At 48.7% G+C, this 14,838-nt stretch overlaps 1 protein-coding gene across 15 annotated transcripts in view; it reads left to right on the top strand.

The window, feature by feature from the left end:
* The window catches only part of AGRN (agrin), a 670,274-nt gene that overhangs the window by 615,492 nt on the left and 39,944 nt on the right, over positions 1-14,838 (top strand). For all 15 annotated transcript variants that reach the window (XM_075327095.1, XM_075327101.1, XM_075327098.1 and 12 more), the window contains 2 exons: positions 1,027-1,191; positions 11,601-11,712. In XM_075327095.1, coding sequence (XP_075183210.1) covers positions 1,027-1,191; positions 11,601-11,712 — 277 coding nt within the window. The remainder of the gene's footprint in view (positions 1-1,026; positions 1,192-11,600; positions 11,713-14,838) is intronic.

Consider the following 14,838-nt stretch of genomic DNA (forward strand, 5'->3'; position numbering starts at 1 on the left):
ATGCTACCACTAGGAGGCGCAGGAACACAGGGTGGATGTAATGCTCCTAAGTGCAGTATAGTGCAAGCCCACTAGAGGTCACTAGCACCAGAGCAGGGATGTAATAGAGAGGTCGGTTTGCCGAATGTCAGTGCCAGGATGTCACGTCAAGAACAGAGGAGCAAGCGGAGCCAAAGTCAGATGAGAGCCAGGAGCCAGAAGCCTGGAAATAATGTCAAGAGTTGAAGGGAAACAGAGCTGAAGTCAGAGCACAAACCAGGGTCAGAAGCCGGGGAGACAAGTTTGTTTAGTATAGAGGAGGGAGCGGAGTAAGGACAACAAGCAGGAGGAGAGGAGACCGAGAAGTCAAACAAGGCGGAACGGACGGAGGTCAGGGAAAGGGGTACTGTCTAGAAGAAGACCGGGAAGACAAACAAGGTGGAACGGACAGAGGTCAGGGAAAGGAGTACTGTGTAGCGGGAGATCGGGAAGACAAACAAGGCGGGATGGACGGAGGTCAGGGGAAGGAGTACTGGGTAACGGGACAAGATCAGACAAACTCACAGAGACAATGAAGCGCACACTGCAAAGCAGGAACTATTATTGGTGGCGTTCCGAAGGAAACCACTTTAAAATAAACCAGGGTGCGTCCTGGAACGAGGTAGAACAGAATAGGCTCCTCACAAGTGACCTAACCCTTGGTGGATACTGACAGCAGAACAACAAACACATACAGTGGTTCTGCATGAATAGAGCCAAGAGAGAGTCATGACAACATCTTTACTTCTAGGAATAACTCAGATGGTTTATACATGACATAAACAGGCCACTGCTTTTAATGTGTAATACTTTTATTAGCCTGCGGGCGTGCTGTTGAGAAAGCAAACACTTGTTGATGGATCTTCTTGCTGATCACAGTTGATTAACTCATCAGATCATGGGGAAAAAAAAGTGCAAATTGTAATATTGAGAAAATTATCATAGATGTGGGTAAAAAAACAACTAAACTAATATAAATGATAACATATTCTATGTTTCTTCCACCAGTGACAAACTTGCTATGGAAGTTGTCTTTCTTGCCACAAACCCCAACGGACTTCTATTTTACAATGGGCAGAAAACAGATGGCAAAGGCGACTTTGTATCTTTGGCCTTACACGATGGACATCTGGAATATCGATACGATCTTGGAAAAGGAGCAGCGGTCATTAGGTAGGTTGTATACAATTTTTTTATCACCTATCCTTTACTAGGAAAGATTTCGGCTTCGTTTTTAAATGATATTGTCACAAACCACTGGGGGGTCACTCAGAAATCCCCCGCGCTGGCTACCAGTACGTCACAATCGGGGGGTAACAAGTGGGGGTCACCCCTACTTTATACCTCCCGACCGACAGACAGAGCACGTGACGCGCTCTCTAGCGCCCCTCTTATAGTCAGGCCAATTATGGAATTGCCCGACAATAAGCAAGGAGGCCGCTATACTACTTATGCCGATTATTGAAGGGTCCCCGGTGAGAGTAAGGTATATATTCCCCCGACCTCCGCGGGCGGAATATATAATATCTTCCCGAATCTCACTGGCCTCCCCACAATAATCCTTGGCACAACTCGCTGCCACCAACCGCTTCACGGTAACTATTAGCCGAACACACGGACGTGGGATTCGAGATCGAGATAACAGAACAGCTCAAGATTAATTATATAATTTAATCGCCTAAAGCACACTAGAAACTACAATATATACAATAGGGAATCTACAGAATATACATATGTCAGAGTACAGTTACAGATAAAGCATGGTTTACAACAGGTATGCAATTCAATCAGTTACCTTGTGCGTCTGGCCACAGGGGGGCGCTGTAGACCAGGTTTCCAGGAACTCTCTCACAGGTCTGTCCCAACCAGGCCCCCGAGCAGAAGAACGCTGGAAAATGGCCGAAGTAGGGTTATCAACCTGGGCAGATCCAGGTCCCCTCCTACCTTAGTGACCTCACAGGGAAGCACTGCCACTCCCCCTGCATGGATCAGAATTATCCAGCAAAGGGGATTTTGGCTATAACTTTGCCTGGGAGCGTCGTAGGCAGACGCCAATGCTCTCATTGTGACAGTTATGAATTTAGCTACAGAACGAGGGGACTCATGACCTGTCTGCCAGTTCCCCATTGGCTGATATCACGCCTGGGGCATTTCCCAATGTCCTGTTCCCATAAAAAGGGGGTGCCGGCATCGTCCACATGCGGAGACACCATTTTTATGGTTGCCATATTTATCGGAAATATGGCTTGCGAGATATCAACCATTTTTTACTGGAGTCGTTCTGTCTGGCTATTTCCATAGCCTTGCTAACTAGCTAGCAGCTCCTACTACAGGGTGACGGCAGGGAGTCATCCTGTGTCCATTGTCCTAAAGCCACCTAATTTCCATATCACAGGACATGGCCATGGATTTGTTGCTAAACCAGTTGTGTGAAGGGAAGGGGGTAGTGACACCAGGAGAGGGCTTCCTGACATGACTTGAATGTCATGATTTATCGTCATATCTCCGGATTTACCTCACACCTCCCCCCTTTTGAGGGCGCTAGGGGGCAGCACACTCCGGTGTTCCCCCGTGCGCCCGTCCGCGACCTCTCCTTGTCGGGACAGCCCGTCTGCGTTACCGTGGTCACGGCCCCTTTTGTGGCGAATGGTGAAGTTGTATTGCTGGAGCGCAAGGCTCCATTGCAACAATCGCCCATTCGTCCCAGAGACGGTGTGCAACCAGCTGAGGGGATTGTGGTCCGTCTCCACGATGAAGTGGCGCCCGTATAGATAGGGTTGCAGACGCTGCAGGGCCCATACTATGGCCAGGCACTCCTTCTCCATCGTGGAATAGGCAACTTCCCTTGGTAACAGCTTCCTGCTCAGGTACAAGACTGGGTGCTCTTGGCTCGCAGAGTCCACCTGGCTGAGCACCGCACCGAGGCCGAAGTCACTGGCGTCGGTCTGTACTACAAACGGCCGCGTGAAGTCGGCTGCCTGTAGCACGGGCGGGCTGGACAGGGCGTCCTTTAGGGCCCGGAAGGCTGTCTCGCAGTCCATTGTCCAATCGACTGCAGAGGGCAGCTTCTTCTTGGTGAGGTCCGTCAAGGGCTTTGCCAGGCTACTATAGCATGGAACAAACCTCCTATAGTACCCAGCGGTCCCCAAGAAGGACATCACCTGCTTCTTGGTCCTGGGGGTGGGCCAGGATGCGATGGCTTCCACCTTCTCAGGCTCGGGCTTCAGGGTTCTCCCACCTACCCGGTGACCGAGGTACTGGACCTCGCTCATGGCCAGCTGACACTTTCCCGGCTTGATGGTCAAACCTGCCCGGTGGATCCGCCTGAGCACCTGTGCTAGATGCTCTAGGTGATCTTCCCAGGTGGGACTGAAGACGGCAATGTCATCCAGGTACGCGGCCGCGTACCCTTCAAGTCCCTTGAGCAGGGTGTTGACCATCCGCTGGAAAGTGGCAGGGGCATTCCTCATCCCGAATGGCATCACCGTGGACTCGTACAGTCCAAATGGGGTAATAAAGGCAGAGCGTTCCCTGGCCTTGCGAGTCAGGGGGATCTGCCAATATCCCCGGCTCAGGTCCATGATGGTCAGGTACTGAGCCCCGGCCAACTGATCGAGCAGGTCATCGATGCGTGGCATTGGGTACGCATCGGCGACCGTGACAGCATTGAGCCCCCTGTAGTCCACGCAGAACCGAGTGGTTCGGTCCTTCTTAGGGACGAGAACTACAGGCGAGGCCCAAGCGCTGTTGGATGCCTGGATCACCCCCAGCTTCAGCATCTCGTCAATCTCCTGGCGCATGTGTTGCTGCACCTCCAGGGAGACCCGATATGCTGAACGCCGGATCGGGGGATGATCCCCAGTGTCCACGTGATGGACAGCCAAGTCAGTCCTTCCGGGCTGGTTGGTAAACAACCCCCGGAAGGGGTGTAGGGTGGCCCACAGCTGGGACCGTTGGTCCTCCAAGAGCTGGTGGCCAACCCCCACATCCTCAATGGATCCGCCTGCCCTAACCTGGGCTAGCATATCCAAGAGGGTTTCCGCTTCTCCCTCCTCGGGCAGGTTGCACACAGGGAGTGCACATGCCTCCCGCTCATGATGTGCCTTCATCATGTTCACATGGAAGGGCTTCCGCCTTCCACGGGCAGGGTCCAGGGTGACCAGGTACGTCACAGGGTTGAGCTGCTGGTACACGAGGTATGGGCCTTCCCAGGCTGCCTGAAGCTTGTCCTGTGGTACGGGGACCAGTACCCACACCTCTTGACCCACTTGGTAGGTCCTCTCACAAGCGTTTTGGTCGTACCAACGCTTCTGATCAGCCTGGGCTTGAGCCATATTGTCGTGTACCAGTTGCGTCAAGGCCTGCATTTTGTCCCGGAAGCGCATGACATACTCGATAACCGACACTCCAGGGGTGGCCAAATCCCCTTCCCAAGCCTCTTTCACCAGAGCCAGGGGGCCCCGCACACGTCGCCCGTACAGGAGCTCAAACGGTGAGAATCCTGTTGAGGCCTGTGGAACCTCCCGGTAAGCAAATAACAGGTGTGGGAGATACCGCTCCCAGTCACGCCCATGGGAGTCGACCAACATCTTAAGCATCTGCTTTAAGGTGCCATTGAACCGCTCGCACAGGCCATTAGTCTGTGGATGGTACGGGCTGGCCACCAGATGTCGCACCTGGACTTGCTTACAGAGGGCCTCCATCAGCTGGGACATGAATTGGGTCCCCCGGTCAGTGAGCATTTCCTGGGGAAAACCCACTCGGGAGAAAATCTCCAGCAATGCGGTGGCCACCTTGTCAGCCCGAATGGACGACAAGGCCACTGCTTCTGGGTACCGGGTGGCATAGTCCACTACCGTCAGTATGAAGCGTTTCCCGGAGCTGCTGGGGATGGCCAGCGGGCCGACCAGATCCACAGCCACCCTCCTGAAAGGCTCATCGATGATTGGCAGAGATACCAGTGGGGCTTTGGGGCGTGGCCCCGCCTTCCCCACTCTCTGACAGGTTTCACACGAACGGCAGTAGGCAGCCACATCGGCCCCCATTTTTGGCCAGTAGAAATGCTGGTTTAACCTGGCCTTGGTCTTAGCGATCCCTAGGTGTCCGGCCATCGGAATCTCATGTGCGATCCGCAACAACTCCGTCCGGAACGGATAGGGTACCACCAACTGTCGGTCCCTGGGCCACGCCTCCGGTGAACCCTGCTGGACCGTGGCCCGGTACAGCCGTCCTTGGTCCCAGACCACTCGCTCCGGGTCCGAGTCCGAGGGAGGCTGTGCCGCCTGCTCCTTTAGAGCTTTCAGGCTGTCGTCAGCTTCTAACGCTGCCTGAAACTCCTGACTAGATGTGGCCAGAATCGACGAGACTGTCACATCTTCAGTCAGTACCCCGGGACCTGTGTCCTGGCCTCCACCTGACTCGGCTGCCACTTGGTCAGAAGGGGAAGAGCTATCGGACCTCCGGGAGGCCCCTTGGCTTCCAGCACTCCCACTGCGGGTGACAGCGGCCACAGCCGCTGCGACCGTGGGTCGTGCCTGCTCCTCCTCCGTTCCTGACCAAGTCGCCGGTTCAGGCAGACCTACCTGGCTTCCTGACACCCCGGTTGTGGGGGAACCATGCACCGAGATCTTACCTGGGAGCACTTCCGCTCCTGGACCGGCCCCAATCTCACCTGCCTGTTCCCCTCCTGCAGCAACAGAACCCCGCTGTGAAATCTCTGGGGACCCCACATTTGCTGTGGTAGCCCCCACCCCACACACTGGTCCTCCCCCTGCAGCACCCTGCTCTCTGCTTATCCCTGCAGAGGGCAGCAGATCCCAGCTCACAGGCTGGTTACTTGTAGAGGCATTGTCACACCTTTCTCTGACCCCCTCCCCTGTCACAGCTGCAGCTGCGTGTGTGTCTATGGTGTCTGTGCAAGCAGAAATATCAGAGTTCACTCCCTCCTCCCTTACATCATTCATAGATAACACATTAACATTGTCCGGAGGCACGTCAGCACTGGCTGAAGGTTCAGCCTTTGGGGCGGGGCCAAACTGGGAGGTTATTTGCCCCAAATCTGTCCCAAGTAGCACGTTTGCAGGGATCCGATCAGTTACCCCCACCTCCCTCACCCCTCGCCCTGCGCCCCAGTCCACATAAATGTCAGCAACAGGCAGCGCCGGGTCAATGCCTCCAATCCCGGAGACAGCGAGGGTTTTTCCAGGGATCAAGTCTTGGGGGGACACCATCTCAGGCCGCACCAGAGTCACCTCCGAGGCGCTGTCTCGCAGTCCTATGGTCACAGACTGGCCGACGGTGACAGGTTGGAAGCTGTCCAGGGACCTACCACCACCCCCACCCACACAATACACCTTGGGCGGCCCTTGGGACGGGGACGGAGCCGGGGCCTTGGGACGCTGAGGGCACATGGCCTTGAAGTGTCCAGGTAGGTTGCACTGGTGGCACCGTCTTGGTTCTGCCACGGGCCTGGAGAGGGGAGTTGAGGGGGACACCCCCTGCAGTCTAGGGGCAGGTGGGGCAGTCGCAGAGTTCATCTTACCCCCTCTCCAGGTGCTGCTGGTGGCCGCTCTCCTGGCCTCAGGGGCCCGATTGTTGGTGTAGTCATCTGCCAGGGCAGCTGTAGCCGTGGATCCCTTTGGCTTCTGGTCTCGGATGAACTGGCGGAGATCCTCAGGGCAGTTCCACAAGAGTTGCTCCGTGATGAACAAGTCCAGGATCTCCGGTCCGGTGGAAAGCTGCAGGCCTTGGGTCCAGTGGTCGGCAGCTCGGGCAAGTGCCCGCCGGTGGTCAGCCCAGGAGTCCTTTGGTCCCTTCTGCAGCGTCCGGAACTTCTTGCGGTAGGACTCCGGGGTGAGGTTGTACTGTTGGATCAGGGCCCGCTTGATGGTGTCGTAGCCCTGATCCGCCTCAGCAGGCAAGTCCCCAAGGATATCCAGGGCCTTACCCCTTAAACGGGGGGTCAGGTATTTGGCCCACTGGTCCTTGTTCAGATGATGCTGCAAGCAAGTCCGTTCAAAAGCAGTCAAGAAAGAGTCCAAGTCTCCATCCTTCTCCAGCACTGGGAAGTCCTCAACACGGACCTTTGGAAGTTTGGTGTCTGGAAGGTCACGGGTGGCTGATGAGGGCCGGAGCTGAGCTAGCTGCAGCTGGTAGTTACGCTCTGCCTGGCGCTCTTCACGCGCTGCTTGCCGCTCACGCTCGGCCATGAGTTCCTTGTAGCCCTCCCGGTCTCCAGCCTGGCGTAGGGCCATAGCCATTTGAAGAAGGCTATCCGAGCCTCCCAGGCTCGGTGGAATGGCACGTGGTGATCTGCGGCCCGCTGCGGAGCCTGGTGCTTCACTGTCCATTGCAGAGCGGAGGGCTGGCGTCTGGCTCGTTGAGGACCCTTGGGCGAGCTGCTCCTCATCTTGTCCAGCAGTGCCCGGTTGTGCAATGTCCTCTGCAGAGCTGTTTTCTGGCGTCGAGCTCCTGGAGGACTCGTGGGCAACCTCCTCATTGCTGTCCACAGCACCGTCCTCCCTCTCTTCGGCTCCTGCCTTAGCATTGGCCAGTTGCATAGCTCTGCTCCTGGTGCCATCAGCCATTCTTGCAGACTTTTGGTCACTGATACAGAACTGACACCTGATGCCTCCACACACCTTACAGTATCTGCACTCTGACACTCTAGTGTTGAGCTAGTCTGAAGACCCCAGCAGCCACAGCTGCTGCAGGCAGTCTTTAGTGTCTGGGAGTATGGGTCTCACACTCACACACACTATTATCTCGATCCCACCGCTTGCCACCAATATGTCACAAACCACCGGGGGGTCACTCAGAAATCCCCCGCGCTGGCTACCAGTACGTCACAATCGGGGGGTAGCAAGGGGGCGTCCCCCTCCTTTATACCTCCCGACCGACAGACAGAGCACGTGACGCGCTCTCTAGCGCCCCTCTTATAGTCAGGCCAATTATGGAATTGCCCGACCATAAGCAAGGAGGCCGCTATACTACTTATGCCGATTATTGAAGGGCCCCCGGCGAGAGAAGGGTATATATTCCCCCGACCTCCGCGGGCGGAATATATAAACTCTCCCCGAGTCTCACTGGCCTCCCCACAATAATCCTTGGCACAACTCGCTGCCACCAACCGATTTACGGTAACTATTAGCCGAACACACGGACGTGGGATTCGAGATCGAGATAACAGAACAGCTCAAGATTAATTATATAATTTAATCGCCTAAAGCACACTAGAAACTACAATATATACAATAGGGAATCTACAGAATATACATATGTCAGAGTACAGTTACAGATAAAGCATGGTTTAAAACAGGTATGCAATTCAATCAGTTACCTTGTGCGTCTGGCCACAGGGGGGCGCTGTAGACCAGGTTTCCAGGAACTCTCTCACAGGTCTGTCCCAACCAGGCCCCCGAGCAGAAGAACGCTGGAAAATGGCCGAAGTAGGGTTATCAACCTGGGCAGATCCAGGTCCCCTCCTACCTTAGTGACCTCACAGGGAAGCACTGCCACTCCCCCTGCATGGATCAGAATTATCCAGCAAAGGGGATTTTGGCTATAACTTTGCCTGGGAGCGTCGTAGGCAGACGCCAATGCTCTCATTGTGACAGTTATGAATTTAGCTACAGAACGAGGGGACTCATGACCTGTCTGCCAGTTCCCCATTGGCTGATATCACGCCTGGGGCATTTCCCAATGTCCTGTTCCCATAAAAAGGGGGTGCCGGCATCGTCCACATGCGGAGACACCATTTTTATGGTTGCCATATTTATCGGAAATATGGCTTGCTAGATATGAACCATTTTTTACTGGAGTCGTTCTGTCTGGCTATTTCCATAGCCTTGCTAACTAGCTAGCAGCTCCTACTACAGGGTGACGGCAGGGAGTCATCCTGTGTCCATTGTCCTAAAGCCACCTAATTTCCATATCACAGGACATGGCCATGGATTTGTTGCTAAACCAGTTGTGTGAAGGGAAGGGGGTAGTGACACCAGGAGAGGGCTTCCTGACATGACTTGAATGTCATGATTTATCGTCATATCTCCGGATTTACCTCACAGATATCTTTTTTTATTATAATGGTGGTGAAAAGGTTGTAATCCAAGGCACAAAGTTCCCGGTGCTAACGCTCTTGACTAGCAATTGCCTTCGGTAATTAGGGAAGCAAAGAAAGGAACAGCCAAAACAATTGCCAGATGTAATCACTGAAATTATTATAATCAAGTACTCATTAGCACAAAAAAAGTCCAAAGAATACATGTAATAGTAATTGCAGCATTATGTCTGAAAAGTTTCCTGCACGCAATAATCTCGCATTATATTCAATATGCAAACAGTTCTCAAATGGAACAATTCAATCACCACGAGAAGCCGGAAAGACGTGGGAGGGACAGACTGACGGCTTTTATATGTATATTCTAAAGCATAAATATGACTTAATATGACGACCTCAAGTGCATATTCTTCTCCTGATGGAGAAGGAATCATTTTATGGAAATTTTGAGGACTGAAAACAGATGTGTGGGCTTGAGAGTTTTCAATGAGGAAGTTATTAAAGGGATAATTCGGGCAGCAATGTTTACATTGGCTCATATAGCTACTCGCTACGCAGTGTCCGAGTCTGCCGGTATCGATGGGTTCAGACGACGGTTTAATGAGTATGGGGGCCGAAACATTTTCTCCAGATATCAGGGACGTAAGGATCAGGCATGTCCGATTTCAGACTGACTATCATCTTTGTTCTCTGGAAGATGAGATTTTCTCACTTAAACCCCCCCCCCCAACAGACCTATCCATCAAAGTCAATAGCTGCTCACTCTCCCCAGTCCCATGTGCTTGCTGCAAGGGTGTAACCCTCGACTCTGCTCTCTCGTTCAAGTCACACATCCAAGCCCTCTTCATATTCTGCCACTTCCAACTCAAATATATTTCCTGGATTCGTACATTCTTTTCCCATGAAGCTGCAAAAATGCTAGTCCATGCCCTTATTATCTCCCCCCTGGACTACTGCAATCCCCTGCCTCTCTTCAAACAGTCTCACACCTCTTCAATCCACTCTAAACTATGCTGCCCGGCTAATCCACCTGTTCCCCCACTATTTCCCTCTTACTATTTTCTCTGCCAATCACTGGCTTCCCATTGCCCAATGACTCCAGTGCAAAACCCCAGCCATGACATACAAAGCCATCCACCACCTGTCTCCTCTATACATCTGTGACTAAAGGCCGCTTTACATGCTACGACATCGCTCGAGCGATCTCGTTGGGGTCACGGAATTTGTGACGCACATCCGGCCACTTTAGCGATGTCGTTGCGTGTGACACCTATGAGCGATTTTGCATCGTCGCAAAAACGTGCAAAATCGCTAATCGGTGACATGGGGGTCCATTCCCAATTATTGTTGCTGCTGCGTGTACGATGTAGTTTGTCGTTCCTGCGGCAGCACACATCGCTATGTGTGACACCGCAGGAACAAGGAACCTCACGTTACCTGCAGCCGCTGGCAATGCGGAAGGAAGGAGGTGGGCGGGATGTTACGTCCCGCTCATCTCCACCCCTCCACTTCTATTGGGCACCCGCTTAGTGACGTCGTTGTGACGCCGAACGAACCGCCCCCTTAGAAAGGAGGCAGTTCGCCGGTCACAGCGACCTTGCTAGGCAGGTAAGTAGTGTGACGGGTCTGAGCGATGTTGTGCGCCACGGGCAGCGATTTGCCCGTGTCGCACAACCGATGGGGGCGGGTACCCACGCTAGCGATATCGGTAAAGATATCGCAGCGTGTAAAGAGGCCTTTAGTCTCCTGGTACTTACCTGCATGTAACCTCTGATCCTCACATGATCTCCTTGTTTACTCCCCTCTTATCTCCTCTTCCCACAATCACATCCAAGATTTTTTCCGTGCCTCGCCCATACTCTGGAACTCTCTCCCCCAACATATCAGACTCTCACCTATCTTAAAAAGGTTCACAAGGAACCTGAAGACCTACCTCTTCCTACAAGGCTACAACCTGCAGTAATCCTCAGTCCTCCATAGTGCCGCACGATTATCTCTACCCTCACATACTATATTCTCACTTATCTCTTGTAGACTGTGATCCCTCGTGGGCAGGGTCCTCTCTCCTCCTGTAGACTGTCACCCCTCGCGGGCAGGTTCCTGTCTCCTCGTTTGGACTGTGAGCCCTCGCGGGCAGGGTCCTCTCTCCTCCTGGATCTGTCTATGCCTTGTTTTGTTCATGATTATTGTACTTGTTTATGTATGCCCCTTTTCACATGTAAAGTGCTATAATAATAATAATTGCAGGATATAGTTGCCAACAGCTGGCTAGACTTTATGGGGAGGACTTTTTGTTGGGGTGACTGTGGATGGTGATTCTACAGATCGTAATAATCGTAAAATATTGACTGTATATGAACCAATTTTGCTATGAACGCCATCAGGACACCCCATACACTGCATCAATTATTGGACGATGGTACTCTAACGTGTATGGTATCTTATCATCTTAATATTTTTGGACCTAAATAAATCAAATCATCCTTCCCTAAATTAGATCTAATATCCACATTTTATATTCTAGAAGCAAAGAAAAACTTCCCCTTAACACGTGGATTAGCGTTGCCCTGGAGCGCAGCGGCAGGAAGGGCTTGATGCGCATCAATAACAAGGAGCAGGTCACAGGAGAGTCACCGGTAAGAGATGAGACTCACCACCGAGCATTACAGGCTGAGGACGCGCTAGGCTTGGTGTGAGCTCTGCTGTCATATCATGCTACATAGCAATCACCGGAAATCATCACAGAGCACAGAGGCCTCAGGCCTTTTTCCTACGTGTCCAATTTATGCCTCCGTCTGCTGTAATATAAGAAAAAGGTCGCTAATTTGTCAATGCAACAACGCACATGTGGGTTGCAAATCAAGAAGTGTTATTATAGGGACTGGACTCCTAGAGAGTGAATGGTGCAGCCGCCGCTCATTGCAGTGGAGTATGTCACAGCTGGGGTCCTAGATATGGAAACCCTAGCAATCAGTACAAACCCTTTTAATACTGTAAAACAAAAAAAAATTAAAATCTATATACATATACACACTAAGAATATAGAATACACACTAAAATATATATACATATACACATACTAAGGAAGCCAGATTCAGAGAAAAGGTACAAGTCTCTGCTTCTTTCTTGCGAAATTGTTCTCCCAACAACCGCTGTGTCGTCGTACATTAACTTGTCACAGCGGCCCGGACGTGTCATGCTGGGGCTGAAATGTGAGAGATCCTGCAAATGTGTGAACGGTGCCGCGGAGATTGTGACATATTATGTGATGTATATACCGGGATCTGCCTGATAATCCGCCAGCGAGAGCAGCCGCTGTGTTACCGAAGGGCAAAGTGGAGCATCGGAGTAAAAAGCACAACACAAAGATGCCGCATTAAGAGCAGAAATCTAATACACATAATACAGTATATAATACATAAAATATATCATGTAATGCACATAATATAGTATATAATACACATAATACAGTATATAATACACACAATACAACATCTAATACACATACACTGATACACACAATACAGTATAATAGTGTATAATACAGTATATAATACACATAATGCAGCATCTAATGCACATAATGCAGTATGATACACACAACACAGTATAATACACACAATACAGAATCTAATACACAATACAGTGATGCACAATACAGCATATAGTAGAGTATATAATACATAATACAGTATATAATACACAATATAGTATGATACACAGTACAGCATATACCGTAGTACAGTATACAATACACATTGCAGTATATAATACACATAATACAGTATGATATATAATACAGTATACAACACACAATACAGTATGATACACACAATACAGTATATAATACACACAATACAACATCTAATACACATACACTGATACGCACAATACAGTATAATACACAATAGTGTATAATACAGTATATAATACACATAATGCAGCATCTAATGCACATAATGCAGTATGATACACACAACACAGTATAATACACACAATACAGTATAATACACACAATACAGTATAATACACACAATACAGTATATATTACACAATACAGTATATGATACACACAATACAGTATATAATACACATAATACAGTATATGATACATACAATACAGTATAATACACAATACAGCATATAATACAGTATATAATACACATAATACAGTATATGATACACCATACAGTATATACTATAGAATATATAGTATAATAAAATACAATACAGTATACAATACACATAATACAGAATCTAATACACAATACGGTGATGCAAAATACAGTATATAGTAGAGTATACAATACATAATACAGTATATAATACACAATATAGTATGATACACAGTACAGCATATAGTACAGTATACAATACACATTGCAGTATATAATACACATAATACAGTATGATATATAATACAGTATACAACACACAATACAGTATGATACACAATACAGCATACAATACAATATACAATACAGCATATAATACAGTATACAATACAGAATATAACACACAATACAGCATATAATACAGCATACAATACAGAATATAATACACAATACAGCATATAATACAGCATATAATACACAATACAGCATATAATACACAATACAGCATATAATACAGTATACAATACAGAATATAATACACAATACAGCATATAATACACAATACAGCATATAATACACAATACAGCATATAATACAGTATACAATACAGAGTATAATACACAATACAGCATATAATACACAATACAGCATATAATACACAATACAGCATATAATACAGTATACAATACAGAGTATAATACACAATACAGCATATAATACAGTATACAATACAGAGTATAATACACAATACAGCATATAATACAGTATACAATACAGAGTATAATACACAATAAGCATATAATACACAATACAGCATATAATACAGTATACAATACAGAGTATAATACACAATACAGCATATAATACAGTATACAATACACCTAATATAGTATACAATACACATTATACAGCATAGATGCTAAATAAAATAAACTTCTTTGACATAATCACATAGTCATCCAAAATTGCCTTGTAAAGTGATGTTCCAGGTATTTCCCCACCTTTTTGGCATTGGAGCGCCCTCTAGTAACAGTGACCAAAACCCATATGCGGTACCATCTAAATATAAAAAATATATACTCTTCCATATATATAAGGGGAAGGCCTCTATGCAGAATATATGTGAGTACTGAAAAGCTATCACAGGAAATGTCATCTAGTTAAGAGGGAGGTCTCACAAGTCTTCTAGAGAGATTTTTCTGCATTTAGGGATGATCAGGGGCATTTTAAAACTCTAAACAGAAAGCAGATTATTTGCACGTTGTGACCACATATATTGTTACTGGATACAATTCTGTCATACAGCGTCAGTGCGGCTTGGCCGGAGGGGCAGATCAAGCTCTGGGTGGGACGCTGGGCATTGTTTATTCCTCAAAGTCATTTTGATCACATAATTTGCTCCGGCTGTGACCCTTCCAAGGTATTTTGTGATCTTTCTTGTAGTAACTCAATACAAAAAAATAACAGAATTTAGGAATTTAATTTTTAAAGTTTCAAAATTTTTGGGAAAGTTTTCACTGGAATCTAGGATGCATTATATCATACAACTATACACATCATATGAGCGAGAGTCACACCCAATAACTAAACAAACACATATAACTGCAAGTACGATATAAGCTCCTAAATCCATCTGTGGTCTGTCTT

Source organism: Anomaloglossus baeobatrachus, chromosome 11, assembly GCF_048569485.1.
Source record: "Anomaloglossus baeobatrachus isolate aAnoBae1 chromosome 11, aAnoBae1.hap1, whole genome shotgun sequence".
Taxonomy (NCBI): domain Eukaryota; kingdom Metazoa; phylum Chordata; class Amphibia; order Anura; family Aromobatidae; genus Anomaloglossus; species Anomaloglossus baeobatrachus.